A 19,219-nucleotide genomic window follows, 5' to 3' on the forward strand; every position below is an offset into this window, starting at 1 on the left:
CCTCTTAGTGAGCTATCCTTGTCTGGCATGAGGTGTAACTTTTTTAAAGTGCATCCCTCGCCTAAAGTTTAGGTGGGTGCTCTATGCAAGCATGTGTTCCACGAATGTATGTATGAGTGAGTATACAAGCCACGCTGTAACAATGAGCCATGAAAAAGTTTCCCAGATTTGCAAGCCAAAATATAGACCAAAAAAATAATTAATGCTCATACAACTCCCACAAAAGCAGCTGGAATTTTCACATGTTGAGCATGATCTGTTGCTTTTCAATTTTGGAAATTATCAAACTAGAATTATAAAATTGAATCTCGTTTATTACTTGCATAGTTGTACTCTTACATGCATTACCTAGCCCAAAAGGTAGGGCCACTTTCTGCTGGTGCCCACAAAGGGTGTGGTCCTCATACTCTACTAACATCGACTCCAGGACCAAGTCCAACTGTGGAACATATCCTACCTCTCGCAATACCTCAATTGCTCTCCTTGACTTTACACACGTCTCGTTATTTTGCGTGTGCATGTTAACCCCTGGAATAAACTCATGCAACTGGCTGTTGATCTCTATCCAGGATTTCCCAGGTTTTTTCTGCAAGCCTGTGCTTCTCCTCAGCTCGTGGACTTTGTCCACATCATGCCACATATCAGCGTCACCATAAATGTTTGAAACAAGCACATAACCAGAAGCATCATCCGGATCCATCTGGGAAACTTGCTCAAAGCATCTGCTTCCTAGCTCTATATTGCCATATGTTCTGCAGCTAGTGAGCAAAGAAGTCCACACAACAAGATCTGGTGGGCTAGGCATTGTTTGGAGTAAATCTGCAGCTTGCTGTAAGTGTCCTGCCCGGCTAAGAAGGTCAGCCATGCAGCTGTAATGCTCAATATTTGGTGTGATGTTGTGCTTTTCCTTCATTGACCTAAAGTACAACCGGCCTTCCTCCAATATGCCTGCATGACTAAATGCAGCAAGAATATTAAGGAATATTGTATCATCTGGCTTCAACCCTTCACTTTGCATTTCTTCAATGCATTGCACGACCAGCCTGCAATTGCCATACCGTGCAAATGCTGCAATTATCGCACCCCATGAAACCACATCCCGATGTGCCAAATCACGAAAAACCTTCTCTGCCTCCTTAAGGCTCCCACATTTGGCATACATGTCAACCAGAGCATTTCCCACCATCAAATCTGACTCAAGCCCACCAACAATGCTGAGCTCATGTATCAACCTGCCCTGCTCTACACCTCCTATGCTACTACAAGCTTTTAAAATGCTTAAAATTATTGCTATCTCAGGCTTTATGCCCTCCTGTTGCATTTGCTGAAAAAGTTCAAGAGCAAGAATCCCATAACCATGACAGACGTATGCTGCAATCATTGCAGCCCATGACACCACATTGCGATTTGGCAGACGCTCAAAAACTATCCATGCTTCCTCTAAGCTCCCACATTTCACATACATATCAACAAGTTTATTCCCAAGAACCACGTCAGATTCAAGTCCAGTTCCAATAATTTGATCATGTATCAATCTCCCTTGGCCAATGGCTTTGACACCACCACACACTTTCAATATGGACAGAAGCGTGACTCTATCTGGCTTTACACCCTCGTGTTGCATTTTCTTGAAAAGTTCAAGACCAGACTCATTATGGCCACGTTGGGCATATCCAGATATCATAGCACCCCACAACACCAGATCTCTATCTGGAAATTTATCAAACACTCCAAGTGCTTCCTCAAGGTGTCCGCATTTTGCATACATATCAACAAGTGTGCTTCCAATCATAATGTCAGACTGAAGTCCACTTCTTATCACCTGGTCATGTACAAGTCTGCCCTCCTTGATGGCTGGTATGCTAGCACATGCTTTCAAGGCATACAAAAATGTGACAATGCTTGGTTCTACGCCCTCCTCTTGCATTTCCTCAAAAAGTTCAAGTGCAAGAAAACCCTGTCCATGCTGGGCATAACCAGCAATCATTGAACTCCATGCGACCACATCTCGACATGGCAACATGTTAAATACTCTATAAGCCTCCTCAACATTCCCACATTTGGCATACATGTCAACAAGGGTACTACCAACGACAACATCTGATTGAGCACCATGTCTGAGGATTTGGTGATGAACCACCTGGCCCTGCTCTAGATTTCCTATGTTGCCACACGCTTGCAGGATGCAAAGGAATATAGGTCTGGTTGGCTCTACACCTTCTTGTTGCATACCATTGAAAAGTGCAAGAGCAGGAAGAGCCTGCTCATGCTGGATATATCCTGCAATCATGGCACCATAAGACACAACGTCACGCTTTGGCAATTCATCAAACACTCTATGCCCATCCATAAGAAAGCCACACTTTGCATACATGTCAACAAGAGCATTCCCAATCACAATGTCTAATTGTAATTGTCTGATTATCTGTTCGTGTATAAGCCTGCCCTTCTCTATGGCTCCTACGATGCCACAAGCTTTCAGAACACACAAGAAAATTACTTTGTTAGGATTTACACCCTTCTCTTGCATTTTTTGAAATAGTTCAAGTGCAAGAAGACCTTGTCCATTCTGGGCATATCCACCGATCATTGCTCCCCATGACACCACATTTTGAATTGGCAACTCATAAAACACTTTCCGAGCCTCCTCTAGACTCCCACACTTGGCATACATGTCAACCAGAGTATTACCGATAGCTGCATCAGATTTGAGGCCACTCTCAACAACCTGGTCATGTATGAGCCTTCCCTTGTCTATGGCCCCTATGCATGCACATGCTTTCAAGCTGCATAGAAAAATAACTCTATTTGGTTTTGTTCCTTCTTGAGACATCTTCTCAAAAAGTTCCAAAGCAGGAATACCATGTCCATTTTGAGCATATCCTGCAATAATTGCACCCCATGAGACCACATCCCGATTTGGCAATTTGTCAAACACTTCATGAGCTTCCTCCAGGCTCCTACATTTGGCATACATGTCAACGAGGGCATTCCCAACTACCAGATCTAATCCAAGGCCACTTTTGATGACCTGACCATGTATAAGCCGACCCTCCTCAATGCTTCTAATGCTGCTGCAAGATTTTAATGCGTAGAGGAATGTAATTTTATCAATTTTCATGCCTTTCTGCTGCATCTTATAGTAAAACTCGAGAGCCCTCTCATAATCACCTAGTGTTACATGTGCTGAAATAATAGCATTCCAAGTATACACACTTGGCTGTGAGACCTTCCAAAACGCTTTCTGGGCTTCCAGCAGACTCCCACAGGCTGCAAACATGCGGATCAGGTAATCCCCAAAGAACGCTATAGAGTCAAGACCTGCCCTTACCATAAGGGAATGCAATTGCCTTCCCACTGGCAGATTTGGTTGTTTTGTGCATTCCTCTAAATAAGAGCGAATTGTCTCGCTAGATACATCCCCTTTCCGATCCAGAAGGTCTTGTACGCTTTGAAGTGCTTCACAAAAATGTTGGCCCTCAAACAGGTTGCTTAAATCTCCAACAGGCTTAGAGGATCTAGTACAGACTGCAGGATATGTAAAGCAACAAAATAATAGTTAGATACAACCACGTCACAAAAGAACAATATCCAAACAAAGATAATACACAGTTACTCCTAACATAGCTGCAGGATGCTGTGGAATCCAGTACCTAACTGACTTCCCCATCGGATACTCTTGCTCTGCATATCAATATAGCAGATATGGCGCCTTAATACCAAATGGTTATAGAAGCCACGCAGTGGCATTGGTCGCGAGCTCCTTACAAGGAGAAATTCCAAAGGCCAAGCATAACTAAAAGGGGTTTGGGTATGTTATCGGATGCTCAAGAGTTAAAGAACAAGGCTGAACAGAGTTCAACTGGCCTGCCTTGGAGATGCACTGTGTTGAGGTGTTGGTTATTTTGGAACAATTTAACATTGCAGTGGTTTATTATAGTTTGCGTCACAAATGCGAGATTGTATAACTTATAAAGCGGGAGGCATGGTTTGACTTTCTTATGTTGGTTTGTAATGCTAGCAGATTGGACTGCATATGAGGGATATTGAAGTGTATACGAGGGAGTGGTCTCACAGTATATAAAACATGATCCGTGATGATTGTGGGTTATTGTTGATGTCGCCCATATGTGGTCAATAGTAGATCCATGGATTGTTGTGGGTGCTCTGAGGAGTTGTTTCATGTTCTTGCTAGCCATAAATTGTAGGAGGTTTGTTTTGTTGGTGGAGTTAGAGTGATAATTAATATTAAAGTCGCCTATCGTGTATGGTTTAGGCTTTGTAGTGTCAGTTCAGTTTGAACCGTTTGCGTGGAAATGTTCTCCTCAAAATGCCAACGAGATTCTATTTGTAGACGTTTGTGAAACTGCGGGGTCAACTTTTATGTTTTGTTGTTGTAGTTCACAAAGGAGGTAGAGGTTGGCTGGGTTACGTACTCGTGATAAAGCTGTGTAAATAAGCCTGTGTAATCTTATGTTCGAGGGATCAAAGGAAGTGACTCCATGGTAAGACCTTGGGAGCGGTGTATGATTCTTGTTGATGCAAGCTGTATCGAAAATTGTGTCCTTGTAGCGTCGTTTAGGTGGTGTTACCGATTTGGAACTCCCTTGTGATTTGCATTATTGGTGTCCAACTGGGGAGTCTTTCATCGATGTGCTTGTGCTTATTCTCAACATGTGCTTTAGTGCCAACTATTTCTTCAATAAGCTCAATCAAAATTACAGGGGGTTTGTTATTTGTGTTCGATCCTTTAAAATTTCCATCTGCACCATTTACAATATCGTTGCTAATATCCAAATTTCCTAAACAAATTTTAATTATCATCACTGTCTTCAATCTTATCTCTTCGTGCCGGCCAGTTTTTTTTTTGCATCGGTTGGGATTTTAATTTTTTTGCTACACATGTTGTGTTTGTGGTCAATCGCATCCCATGGTGCATTGAATGCATCTCGACTGTGGGCAGGCAATCTTGCCCATCCATGATCTGTGGCATGTGCCCATGGTGCTTTAGTCTGTAAACAACCTTAGATGATTTCCAATAATAGAGGGCTATAGGCATCAAGCAAGATAAGAAGGTTGACATAATCACAAGTAGGAACAATAATATCTTTCGAGTACATGCCAAATTCTCATTAGTATTTTCAGGGAATGGGTAGTCAAATACATCTCCCTTATGAGAACACAAAGCAACCCATGGCGTTGGTTGTAAAGGTTGAATTAGGGCAACTAGAACATGTTAGGAGGGTACCTCTCAGGAATATGTGAAAATACCAAATTAAAAGCCAGTGTAAAGTTATAATGGATGCTAAGAGGGTGTAGACCAAGTGGCACAAATGTGTGGGCCGGTTTTGAGTTCCAACCTCAAGAGTAGCTCATGACCTCGTCTTGGTCACCCCATATGCGACATTGTTTGGCACTTAATAAAAGGAAAAACACAATTTATGTTTTTCAAGAGTTAAAATGGGTGCCATGATGTTTAAAGAGATTCAGATTGGGCCTCCAAGTTATTCATGGTTTGCTCAAAAGTTTCAAGGTTTAATCCCTTTAATCAATAACATCTCAAGCATTTGCCTTTGGATACATCAATTCCTTCTTTACTAAAAAGCAAGGTTTAAGGAAGGAAGTAGAGACACCTTGCAAGATATGCATATCCTCTTTGGAGGAGACTCAAACATGGTAAAATGTGTAATGGATTAAAACATGGAAATTCGGCCAAGGCTTGCATCAAAGATAGAGAATTGTAATGAGCTTAAGCCTTATATTTGGTGCACTATGTAAAACTATTGTCATTGAGACAGCCACAAAGTTATTCTTGGAATAATAGAAGATTAAAATGTGAGAATAGTTGTGATAGGGTAGATTGTTATGCTTCATGCATGGATTGTGGAAGTAACCTCAAATGGGTGGAAATGTTGACCACCTTTGGCCATGTCAAATCACTAATTAATCTTATAGGGTCTTGCTTACCTAGGAAAGAATAGATTTTGAAAATGCAATCATGAACTGGTAGGATCCCATTAAAGTAGGTGGTAGTTCCAAGAAGAGGTGCTAATTCTATCCGAATAATTGTCAAAGTAGCCTCTCACTTTAGTAAGAAAAGGAAGACTAAAGGTGAATAGTCTGTTTCATTAAAACAAATGTTGTTCTTAGCTAATAGACAATCCACAAAGGATGGATTTCTATTGCGATTACTCAAAGACATCGATCTAGTGCTAACATAAACTTAAAGCACCAAAGTGCAATTACTAGGAATTGCTCATGGATTAGATGGATGCTTGAGGATGTATATATCTTCTTCTAAATAACTAGAGGAAAAAAGGTTGTGAAACATATTTACAACACATATAATAAGGACGTTGAATGGGTTATTGAATCATTTGAAGTTCTTGAAGTCTTTAAGAGAGGATCACAAGGCATTAACAACACATACATGATTGGTGAGTCTAATGAGAATGTCTAAATGCAATGAGATTTTAAAGCTACTAGATAAAAGCATAGGAATTGATAGATCATTTAGTAAGGATGAGCTATGCAGATACCCTAAAAGATAGAAAAAGAGATGGCTATCCACTTTTTTGGGACCTGTACCATGTGGCCTAGGTGCAGGATGATCTTATAGGCTAACGTTAACTTGCAGGTTACTAAATTAATTTGCGTAAGATTCTTTGATGAAAACTCCTTGGCCATGTTGAACCTATTGCCAAATGCATTAAGTTTTTTATGTCATAGCTAGTTGATGAGTAATAGGACATGTCTAGAGGAAATATTCCTAGCAATGTGCTTAATGTGGCACGTAGGGCATTGTTGTATGCTACAAAGCATTTACTCCTCACTGTGAATTTAGATTAAGTACCCAGCCAACTTTGTTGGAATTCCTTGCTGATTATTTGAATGTGGATGGGTTTCTCAGGTAATGTTCTAGGAAATTCAAGTGCCTCATTCAAGAATTTGGGTGTTTTGGTGAGTGTGAATGGGAGAGTCTAGTTTAAATCAAAGTTACTTATTTTGGCTTTGTTAATGATAGAATACCTACCTTTAACTTTTCCAAGACTTTACACCATCCCCTTTTGATACAAGTCATAATTTCCTTTAATAAAGATTGCTTTGAATTTTCCAAAAAACCCCTCAAAAATGGGTCCCAAAGGGATGCTTAAGACAATGGGCCCCTTGATCTTAATGTAGAATCCATGTGTTTATGTAAACCATAAGTCTTGACAAATTTAAGCAATAATCACAACTCTCTCACTATTTTCCACTTTCTTGATATTGTCCATGTGGATCTTGACTTTCCCAAGATTTTTTAGTGTAGATCCTAGCCAAGTGATAATTGTGAGTTTTTTCACATATCACATGAAATCTCCCAAGCTAGCTTCAATTAGATTTTTCCTACACATTTCCAGTTATCATTTGTAATATGTTTCATGTGTATGTCTCAAATCAACATTTATTAGATTTTTCAAGCAACTTAACATATTAGCATTCACAAGAGTTTTCATAATACTGTGTTGGATTAGAATTTGAGAGATGTTTGGTGTAAATGTCTTAGATCAAAATTTCACTTTAGATTTTCCTATAAGGCTATCATTCACAGGAACTTTTACATCATTTGCAAGCTCTCATCTCTTCCTCTCTAAAGCTTCAAAATAAGCATAGCTTTCACACATACATTATCATTAACTCAAGGCCTTACAAAGCTTTTAATTGGGAAGCTTGAGCAAAGATCACGATGCTCATTCATTTGGCCACCAAGCAAAGAGTGTAGCTTTTATAAGAATTTGTTTCTAGAAATTTTGAATAGAAAGTTGCATCTTATCAAGATCTACAAGAACATCTAGCCTTGATGAACACTTCTAGCAAACTTTCTAGGCTTGAGAAGCTACAAGGCTCTATCCCTCCTTTAAGAAGGTCTTGGGGGATTAGGTCCCTCTACCCAAGTGTGCTTACCAAACCTTTTTCAAGGGTGGGTATACAGTCATCTAGCTAGGTAGTCTTTCCATAGCCTCATTTTTGTGTCTTAATTTGCTATTGGAGCCCATCTTTGTGTCATCTTTTTCTTTTAGCTTGTAAGTTATTTAATCATATTGGAGTACATCTTTGGGTCATCTTTTTCTTTTAGCTTGTAAGCTATTTAATCATACATGCTTTAGTCTTTCCTTTGTTATATAAATTGTTGAGGATGGTCTAAATTGCACCATCTAAATAGGGCATTAGGGGCAAACCCTAACTCTAAACCTAAGGGGTACTCGTGTATATATTCAATTTATGTTCAATACGACATTGTGTACATGTAGCTATATCGTGTTTACTCCTCTCTCTCTCTCTCTCTCTCTCTCTCTCTCTCCCTCTCTCTCTCTCTTACTCCCCACTTGATCATGGAAAGAGAACCTACTTCAACCATTCATTGCCACAGGGTATGTACCAGTTTACAATGATGACTCGAGCCTCATTGGTCTTGAGAGATTGGATGCAGATGCTTCAAATGTTAGCATGGATCATCCAGAGTTCTTGATCATGCACATTCCTTGGTAATCCCTCAGCATGAGGCACATTCAACCAGTAAACCCTCATCATCAAGCACATTTGATGGTAAGCCCTCAGTGTGAGGCAGTCCCATTAACATCAGAACAGACTAATTCATAGCCATCATCTTCATGCATGGATCCGACACCATCTACTATCACATCAGATGCAGATACTCACCAAGAGTTCACCAGTGATCATGCAGTTTTTCAATAGGTAAGTCCTCAGTATGAGGCACTCACATCTCCAGCAGCATGCGGAGATACATGCCACAATGCATTCAGCTCTTCAAGTGATTCCATTCTAGCATCCATTACTGAAGCTTTCACCGCCATCATTGATACAGAGCACATCATATCCTTAGACACAGTTTCCACGAGCAGTTCAAATAAACAGATCAATCTTTAGGACATTCCAGCATCTCGGCTCAGTTACGCTGCATTGCACCACCCTTGGATCCAGTGATCACCACCTCTTTCGATCAACAAATCATTCCTCAGCATGATGATGATTATGCATCGATGAAGCCCTTCCTCAGTGTAGTGGACATCAATAGGTTCGGCCATAGCACAACCTAGGGAACCTAGTGTTTTAACATGCACTTATGGATGTCATATACAATCCATACTTGATGCAGATTAGTGGCTAGATCTAGGACTATAGATCTGCCCTGACATCAGCATTCGGCACCTCCTATGCCTCAGGGACACCCTATGTTTTTTTAGTTGTATTTTAGGCTTCTAGGCCTTTATACTTCTTCTTGACGAGCCTATGATAGATGTTACATCCTATGTCGATGGATGTCTAGCCATGCACATACCAAATGACCTTCAACTCATGACATTAGACCATACATGTTTGATAGGTTCCTATTCCCTATTAGTTTTATGGGCTCTTCTTCACTAGATCAGTGTATCATATCTGCACCTTAAACGCAAGCTTTTATGTAGCGCTTGGATCACTCTGTCCACACTAACTATGCAGTCTTCTTCGACCCTGCATCATTCGACAGAGATTATAGTTCTTTTATAGCACATCTCACATATTGTTGCCAATTCTATTGGGTTGGTGACACCCTCGTATGTCACAACCTATCGGATCATATCTTCATGGCCACACCGACTAGCCTCACATACGGATGCCTCTTCTTCAAAGCAGTTGCACAGTCCACAATGACTTATGGCATGTTCAGCATGTAACCATACATAAAGTTCATGATGCAGTCATCTTTTGATCGACCAATCTTTGATCCAGGTGGACTTTACTTTTTGCATATTTCCTTCCTCTTCCCTTCGGCCTATCTTCTAGGTTTTATTCCTAAAGGCAAAGGATGACCCACAACTTAAGAGGGGGGAAATCCAAGTTATATAAATGATCATAAGTTGTACTCATTGTACATGCTTTTGCCATGCATGCACATACTACTATGATTTCTTTCCAGTTTTCTTTTTAGTTTTGGATGCTATCATATGCACCAAACAAAATCCACAAAACAATCTTATACATGCACCCTCTACTTATCCAGTGCAATTTAAGAGGGGGTGTTGAGGATGGTGTAAATTGCACCATCTAGATAGGGCATAAGGGCAAACCCTAATCCTAACCCTAACCCTAACCCTAACCCTAAGGGGTACTCGTGTATATATTCATGTTTATATTCAATACAACATAGTGTACAAGTAGCTATATCACGCACACCTCTCTCTCTCTCTCTCTCTCTCTCTCTCTCTCTCTCTCTCTCTCTCTCTCTCTCTCTCTCTCTCCCCCCACTTTATCATAAATTATCTACATATAAAACGTTGAGGACTTGCTAGCTTTGCACCTAGCTCTTGCTAGCTTTTAGATTATGTAAGAGCAGTACCGCAAACAATACCTCACACATATTGGCCTAAGTTCTAGTCCCAAGGATTGTTTAAGCTTGTTTTCTTTCTAAGTGTAGTCCATGCTCCCATAGTACTATTTTCTTCTCCTATGATTAATTTCAAAGCATGAAATGGACAACAATGGCCTAGATTCTATCTAGCAAACATGTGGGAAGCAACACAAGCAATTTGCAAAGGCAATAGAAAAATCAACAATGTCTTGCTGTGTTGTTGATTAGCAAATGTGGCTATTATAGATGGAATGAAGGAGAATGAGAGTAATATCGAAGAATTGTAGATGAGGCAAAATTGTTAGTGGAAAGAGGAGTGATTGTGGTCATGTTGAGGGGAGGAGGAGGAGTGTGAGGTCATTGTGCTTGCAAGCATAGACAACGTGTCATTGTCAAGCCTATAAATACATGAGAGAATAAAATTACACCATAAATTCTCTAGCCACAACTCTCAAACCCCTCATCTCCTATAGTCCAATTTTGCTCCCATCGATTGGAGCTGCTAGATTCCTCATCATGTCAAATTTTGTGACATGGTATTTGATGGTGGAGCTGTGTACTGAGGGTTGCCCCAACCCCTCATCCATTTAGCCACTCCAAGTACCTCAACCCCTTAAAATGGCCAAGATATTGGAAGTCCTCGCCATCCAAGGCTTACGTACCTTGGTATTTGGGCATCTATTTCGTATGTGCTTCCATTCAATATTAGGCATGGCTACTTTGACATGTGCTAACGTCTCACTTAAAGAGTCATCATCTTTGAACCATCCTTCAAGCAACCCCCCCACTCTAATCTTCAATGCATTATCGTGTCTGGCTTCATGTTCTTTGATCTCTTCATGGATATTAGTCTTGTTTGCCTTTGTGGCATACCATTCAATCACTTCTTTCTTGATTGATTGTACTTTAGTGTGAATCATATCTTTGACTCTAGAGAGAGAGAGAGAGAGAGAGACAGAGAGAGAGGGGGGGGGAGAGAGATTTATTCCTGGTTATGGTCTCTTTTGTTTCTTGATTTGTTTGTTTATTTTTGTTAAGTCACCTTCTTCCTTTCTTGTTATCTTTTTGTTTTGTTTGATTGACATATTTTAGTAAGCATTGGGCTTGCCAAGAGACACCTTGTGTCTTTGGAAACCCAGTATAGTTGCTAAGGTTGGTCACGGAGGTCACGGATGACAACATAAGCATTGCTTTGCTTGCTAGTATGTCTACCTGTTGTTTTTCAAAGATTTTTTATTAGCTCATTTTTCTTCTCTTTTGTTTTCTTTGTAGAATTTCGGATTTCAGAACAAAAAAAATCTAGATTTGTACAATTGGATATATTTGAGTCCCACAAAGGGGTGTGTGTGTGTGTGTAATATCACATGTGATAAAGGAAAACTATTATGTAGAGAGGCAAATAGAGAAATCCATATATGGCAAAAGACCAAGACCAAATGCTCATCCACACAAGGCTTTTTGCAGCACAAAGACACCATGAAAGAGAGAATACCCAACCACAAAGGCTCAATACAAAACTCCCCCACACAGGTTGGACAAGAGAAAACCAAAACCCGCTTATCCCACGATAAAGGATCATCCTGCAAGGATTCATCACCACGCCAGTGTACCTCTGGCATCCAAGGTGAGACAAGCTGGACACATGCTCTACATGGTTATTAACACGCTATGCGATAGTGCGACATTCATCCACACTGCATTCCACATGATCATCAAGTCCAAGTCTAGGTAAGTCAGTACAGTAGGCATATCACCCCAATGCACCTGTAGCCCACAAGTCACTTCCTTGCAAATACACCCACACGTATGCATGGTCAGCACTAGGTAATTAGGGCCAGTACATCCCTTCTACATTTTTTGTATTCTTGCATGCTGATCTCAAAGTTCGCCCCGTGCCTCACCTAACGTATACAACCGCCACTTCCTAACCCTTTCCCCAAATCAAAGGACTTGCTAACAATAAGACTTCCCACTGTGACAACCAAATGACTGAAAACCCATGATGATATTTAGCTTCTCCACTGTCATGTGATAGTTGTTGCTTAAAGGTAAAGGCCAATGCCGTCAAGTGATGAAAGCAAAGGCTAGAAGGATCCTGCTAGTAGTTGCAATGTTATCACAATCGTCATCATGATCCCCTATGATGCACACACTACAGAAACAAGAAAGTTTTATTGTTTTAATCAGTTGGTTGTTTGAAAAGCCCCATATGCTATGTAGACCATGAACTCCTTTAATTTTCTCACAATCATGCCTGCTTCTCCTTTGCACTTCACCCAATTTCACTTCATGGAACACTCTGTGTACTATAGTATTATTAACGCTTTGTTTAGTGTATGTTGAATGCATGCCTATGGAGATGTTGGTTGTAAGCCATGCTATAGCATCATGGTCATCACTGAGATTTTCTTAAGCGCATGCTAGTTGGTGTTTAAACAGAGCTTGCTTAATAACAACACCGCATCCACCATCATGGGATTGCATGAATGATGGAAATAAGGGATTGCATGAGGCAAATTGGACTGTAGCATGAGGGCGGGATAGAGAAAGAGGGCATGCATGATGGAATTCACAGGATTGCATAAGGAAAATTGGGAAATTGGCATTATTAATCCTTCCCTTCTGCTTTCCCTTGCATGCATGTTTAAGTCAAATTTTCAATCCCTTAAGCATTCATGAGGAAATAAGGGATTGCATGAATGATGGAAATAGGGATTGCATGAGGGAAATTGGACTGCAGCAGGAGGGTGGGATAAAGAAAGAGGGCATGCATGATGGAAATCACGAGATTGCATGAGGAAAATCGGGAAATTGACATAACTTTTATGCATATGGAAAGAGGGCGTGCACGATGGAAATTTTCTTCTCTTTCTTCTTCTCCTTCATAATCCTTCCCTTCTCCTTTCCCTTGCATGCATGTTTAAGTTGAATTTTCAATCCCTTAAGCATTCATGAAAGATGGAAATAAGGGATTGCATGAGGGAAATTGAACTGCAGCATGAGGGCGGGATAAAGAAAGAGGGCATGCATGATGGAAATCACGGGATTGCATGAGGAAAATTGGGAAATTGGCATAACTCTTTTATATATGCATATGGAAAGAGGGCATGCATGATGGAAATCTTCTTCTCTTCTTTTTTGCAGTTCATCATGTGGCTAGGAAGCTCTTCAGGAGCTTCACTTAACCCTCGAGATGCCTTATTACAAAAGTTATATAACATTTTGGAGCACCCTCCCACTCCACAGGAGTTATACACATACATGACGAGCACTCATAACACCCCTCATGAGTCGAGAGTACAGACTCCAAACCACCCCACACCCACACCAGCTGAGATTACTCCTGTGGAGTCAAGACAGCCTAGCATGCGGTAGAGCCATTAGCCTTCTTCCCGTTCATCAGGAGTCCCTTCTCCCCTGTAGTCAAGAGGCCCATCTAGATCGCAGAGCCGCTAGCATATTCCCATGCAGTCGAGAGTCCCTTCTCCAGAGGCAAGTACCCATCATAGTAGCTCATTATGTACAACATGGTAGTAGGCATAATAGCAAGGAGAGATCTGGAACAAGATGCATGGCACAGTGCTTTGGGGGTAATGGTGGGCTCGGGGAGGATTCAGATGATGCAGACATGCCAGAGGGTGATGGTACGATCTTCTATGATATCACTGAGATGGGCGACATCTTGATAGATGCACGAGGGAGGATATCTGGCCTTCATGCGCTTTATAGTTCATAGCAACTATAGATGATCAAATAATTGCTCAGCTAGAACTTTGACTTAGAGTAATTATAGCTTGGTGACACTGTCGATATAACTAACTTGGTATGTGAGTTCAGAGACCAGATTTGGGCTAGATTTGAATCTACAAAAGGCCCTTTCCCTGCCCTTCTCACCACTGGAGTGTGCTACAAAGCTCGGGGCCTCTTCTAACACTAATCATACGAGAGAGATTCAGTTGCATATTGGAAGTGGATTTGGAATCTCTATTTGAAACCATGACCAATACCCGATGAACTACAAACATGCTTTTACATAGAATCAACCACATTGGTCATCGCATTCTTGGTCCCAACGGCTGGTAGTAACTCCATTTTGAATCCATGCTGACCCATTGAAAGGGTCGATATGGAATCTCAAGGACTTTAGAGAGAGAGAGAGGAGAGAGAGAGAGGGTGGGGGGAAGAGAGAGAGAGAGAGAGAGGGGGGGGGGAGAGAGAGAGAGAGAGAGAGAGGGGGGGGGGGAGAGAGAGAGAGAGAGAGAGAGAGAGAGAAGGGGGGGGGGGGGGGGGGAGAGGGGTGGGTGGGGGAGAGAGTGAGAGAGAGAGGGGGGGGGGGAGAGAGAGAGAGAGAGAGAGAGAGGGGGGGGTGGGAGAGAGAGAGAGAGAGGGGGGGGCGGGAGGGGGGGGGAGAGAGAGAGAGAGAGAGAGAGAGAGGGGGGGGGGGGGGGGGTCTAGGCTTTAAAAATCCATTCTAAAAGGAAAACAAGACAAAAAGTGAACGACGATTGAAAAAAGGGAGTGCTAGATTATAACTTGTGGTGATGGCCACTACTTGTGAGTACTACCTTAATAGTAAGTGGAACATGGACAACTGTGTGGCAAAGAAGGATTTGCTGTGAAATGGAAGGGTGAGTGGTTAAGTTTCATAAAAATGAAAAATGAAAGGAGAGCGCTACCTAGAAGGTACCTAGAAGGAAGTGCTAAAGGTAAGGTGTTCTTCTGGGCCTTGCCCATGAGAGAGGGCCCTTACACATCGGCCTTTTCCTTCCTTGCGAAATCCCTTTTACAAGGCGGCTTGCCACATGCCAAAAAGTCATTGCGTCCGCCATTCATGCCACTTGGACAAACATGGGTGAATAAGAGCCCCGCCTGAGTGTATGGGAGGGCACTTTCTTAATGATCATCATTTATTGCTAGTGTGACTTGGGCTTTAGGGTGTTTACACACTATGGCCACTCATTTGAGTTGTGGGCTGGACATAGGCAGGGAAGCTTGCCCATCCATGATCAGTTGGGCATGCCAATGGTGGGGTAGTATATAAAGACCCTTCATAGGGATGGGTCCCCAATATGAAGGTCTTGTTTCCATGTAGGGCAAATGCATGCACACAGGTGTTGTTCAGGCCATTGTAAGGGTACATGTGTGGGAGAGCAATCACGGGTGCGAGTGGCGGATGTGAGATTGAATCCAGCGCAGCTTGTTCAGGGACCCTGGTGGCCAAAGTGCATGCAACCACCAGTAGAGAGAGTGCCTCCTTAGACAAATGCCTTCGTGCATCTTGCGTGTGGGGCCTGAAGGGAACTCTGAAGGTGCCCAAATGTCTAAATATGCCAGGCGGTAACACTCGCCAGTATCTTTCGAGAAGGGTGGAGAGACACATGTATAGGTGTGAGCATTGTGAGGCCAAGGGCTTGTTGAAAAGGAGCCAATGGAGCGGTCTAAAGTTCTCAAGGGAAGGAGTTGGCATGTCAACAACCTTGCCTTTTCCTCGTGCGTTTGACATTTCTTTCATACAAATTTTACAAACACATACACGAGAAAAAGAAGAAATCTCTTTGTGTTAATTTGCAGTCTGCTCTCCTCGTCCTTGGGATCTCGATTTCCATGCGCGAGCCGGGAGATTGCATCGAGTACATCGTGTCGATCCACAAGGAAAATCTGCGCCGCGACGAGTCCGGGCGACAGAATCGCGCTGCCCTCCTCGAACCTTCGCAGGATACAGCCGAAATCGCATTCGATTAAGAGCATTCCGTAGTTCGAGAGAGGGGGCGAGAGGGGACGAAGAATCGTCGGAAATCATCGTTGGAGGAGAGCGAGAGGGGACGAAGAAGCGTCGGACATCATCTTTGGAGGAGAGCAAGAGCGGACGAAGAATCGTCGGAAATCAGAGGGGACGTAGAATCATCGGAAATCGAGAGCGAGCAAGCGAGAGAGAAAGAGCGAGAGCATATATCTTTCATCTTCACAGGAAGAAGACGAAGCTCAGCTCCAGGGGCCTTCCTTCTCCCTGGCTATGGCTCCCCTGCTCTCTTCTCGCCTCCTCAAACCCTCTTCGTCCCTTGTTCAGTCTTTGCCTTCCCTTCTCTCCCTTCCAAACCGCCTCTTCTCTTCCGCTGCTGCTGATGATGCCACTCCCTTCTCCGTCGACATCGCTGTGCCCTTCAAAGGACATAATATTGAGCCCCCTCCCCTGACTGTAGAGACTTCTGCCAAAGAGCTCTTGACCTTCTTCAGGGACATGTCTCGCATGAGACGGATGGAGATTGCCGCAGACCAACTGTACAAATCGAAATTGATCCGTGGGTTTTGCCACCTCTACGACGGGCAGGAAGCTTGTTGCATCGGAATGGAGGCCAGTCTCACTAGGCAGGATAATATCATCACAGCCTACAGGGATCACTGCACGTTCTTAGGCAGAGGAGGTTCTTTGCCTAAAGTCTTTGCGGAGCTTATGGGGCGGAAGGACGGTTGCACTTTGGGCAAAGGAGGATCCATGCATTTCTACAAGAAGGAGAACGGGTTTTATGGAGGGCATGGAATTGTTGGAGCTCAGATTCCGTTGGGTGCAGGGTTAGCATTTGGTCAGAAATATCAAAAGGTTCAGGGGGTCACGTTCACCCTTTATGGCGATGGGGCTGCGAATCAAGGACAGCTATTTGAGTCTCTGAACATTGCGGCCCTTTGGGATCTGCCCGTTGTCTATGTATGCGAAAACAATCATTGTAGGTAGTGTCTCATGGTTTGAATTATTTATTTTGTTGCAGTGCAATTAGTACTAATGTCCCGTGAAAGCTGAGACCTGCCCGTAGATCGGTTTACAATGCGGAGAAGAACAAAACTCCCTTTTAAGTGTTATGAATCTCCTGTCAGCCTACGATTCTGTCGACAAGAAAGATTCAAATGAAACCGTGCGAGATTGCCCTTAAAAGTTTTTGTATGTTCAGATGGAATGGGAACAGCAGAATGGCGAGCAGCAAAAAGCCCGGAGTACTATAAGCGTGGTGATTATGTCCCTGGCTTGAAGGTATGAAATTGGTGCAACTTTAGATTTTGGAAGACTTGCTACGATTGCTTGGTGCTGGTCCTCTGTAACTATGAATTACGTTCTTGCAGTACTTTGTGGACATGCAAACTTCACCTTTTGAAGTTTTTGTCCATGTTGCAGCCTGCTGATATTGTTATATATTCTTTCTGTCTTAATTTGCCCGGTGCTCTATTGGCTTTTGTTTTTGCTTAGAAATGCTTATTTGGGAAATGAAAAACTGTAACTCTTTACAAGCCCCTACCTCTGATTGATAGAGAATGTTGGCTCCTTTTTGATCAGCCTTCTCTTTTAGTGCTAGCCTTTGTCACGGCTGTATAAATGGATGCTCAAGAACGTGTGGGTGTGTGGATATGTATGTGAGAGCATATGTTTATACTATGGTGTGTTAAGCCAAGCAGAGGACAGGATAATCAAAGGTCAAACTGGCGCAAAGGTCCGATCACTTACAGGTAAAAACACCACAGGTGACTCTCCGTCAGGACAAAATTCCACAACCGAAGCCCTGTCAAAGAGCCCCGGATCGGAGGCAAAATCCACAACCAAAGCCCTGTCAAAGAGCCCCGGTTCGGAGGTCAAAAAAGGCTCCTTGCTGGCCGACCAGATCTGGCCGACCAGATTGACCTGGTCGGTCAATATCTGACCAGGTCGGTCAGATCTGGGTCAACCAGCTGGCTGACCAGCTGGTTGACCGACTAGCCCCTTCCTATTTAAAGGGGGGGGGGGCCTAGGTATTCTTTATCACTTCAAGCTCCAGAGGTACCTGCACACCCTGAACCTCTTCTGCCCCCTGGCTGCCTCCGCTGCTGCCTCCACTTCTGCCTCCTGGCTGCCTCCTCTGCTGCCTCCATTTCTGCCTCCTGGCTGCCTCCTCTGCTGCCTCCTCTTCTGCCCTTCTTTCTGCTCCAGATCTGCTCTTCTTTCTGCCCCAGATCTGCCCTCCTTTCTGCTCCAGATCTGCCTTCCTTTCTGCTGCTCCAGATCTGCCCCCAACTTCTGCTCCAGATCTGCCCCCAACTTCTGCTCCAGATTATGTTCTTCCTATTCCAAATCTGCAGCAACTCTTGCATCAGTTTGCTGTCTCAGATTTGGTTCAGTTCCAACTTGTGGAGCTAGTGCAGAAGTCCACTACAGTTGTCTTCCCTAGAGGATTGACGTTTGCTTCCTCTAGAGCTCCTCTCTCATATCTTCTCCTGTACTGAGTTCCGTTTGTGATATATATTTCTTCTTCAGCTATTATTAGTCTTCAGTATTGTTTTATTTGTCTCCAAGTACCACTGACCTCTCCTCCTCCTACTTTCTTTTGCAACGACTTTTTTCCTTCCTCTATTGAATTTTCTTGAGAAGATGAGGAGGAGCTTTATATGGTATCAGAGCCAGGTGTGCCAATCGACACCTGAGCCTTAATCTGGAAAGCTTGGAAGATAAATCATCACCTGAAGATGTCTTCTCCCTCTTCCCCGAAGCGATCTCAGCCTGAATCGACCTCTATTCAACCACCACGTTCGTCATATGTCGAGAGAGAGTCTGCAAGGATTGAAGGTGATGAATACCTCTTCAAACTCTTCAAAGAATTTGCTGAATTCCAGAAATGGAAGGAACTTGAAGCGGGTACCCGCACACCTCGGGCCTCTACTTCTCCACTGTTCTCTCCGATACGTTAACAAGGACCTCTAATCAACTCAGAAGAAGCTGAGCAACATCTCAAGTTCGGTGCCGACGAAGAACAAGTATACCCTGACGAAAGAGGACATGCCGGCATGAGAACATTGGGTTATTCGAGA

The 19,219-nt window shown here is 42.9% G+C and overlaps 2 protein-coding genes across 2 annotated transcripts in view; one reads left to right on the forward strand and one right to left on the reverse strand.

Moving 5' to 3' along the window:
* Positions 1-238: 238 nt before the first annotated feature.
* Positions 239-3,926, reverse strand: LOC147902842 (pentatricopeptide repeat-containing protein At5g27110-like). The gene is made up of 2 exons (XM_087373952.1): positions 3,654-3,926; positions 239-3,528 (listed from the first exon to the last, which is right to left on the reverse strand). Exons 1-2 carry the CDS (start codon positions 3,748-3,750, stop codon positions 239-241), a joined length of 3,387 nt encoding a protein of 1,128 aa, XP_087230078.1. The 5' UTR covers positions 3,751-3,926.
* An 11,886-nt stretch (positions 3,927-15,812) lies between these two features.
* LOC147902843 (pyruvate dehydrogenase E1 component subunit alpha-1, mitochondrial-like) overlaps positions 15,813-19,219 on the forward strand; it is a 29,475-nt gene continuing 26,068 nt past the window's right edge. Inside the window, exons 1-2 of the mRNA XM_087373842.1 lie at positions 15,813-17,115; positions 17,338-17,417. Coding sequence (XP_087229968.1) covers positions 16,407-17,115; positions 17,338-17,417 — 789 coding nt within the window. The 5' untranslated portion in view covers positions 15,813-16,406. The remainder of the gene's footprint in view (positions 17,116-17,337; positions 17,418-19,219) is intronic.

Source organism: Dipteris shenzhenensis, chromosome 4 (genome assembly GCF_047967505.1).
Source record: "Dipteris shenzhenensis isolate YYH24624 ecotype China chromosome 4, Dip_SZ_1.0, whole genome shotgun sequence".
NCBI lineage: Eukaryota > Viridiplantae > Streptophyta > Polypodiopsida > Gleicheniales > Dipteridaceae > Dipteris > Dipteris shenzhenensis.

Coding starts and splice junctions, on each gene's coding strand:
- LOC147902842 (XM_087373952.1), bottom strand. CDS start 3,750: ATGCCACTGCGTGGCTTCTATAACCATTTGGTATTAAGGCGCCATATC. Junction 3,529..3,653: donor CCGATGGGGAAGTCAGTTAG/GTACTGGATTCC, acceptor CATATCCTGCAG/TCTGTACTAGATCCTCTAAG.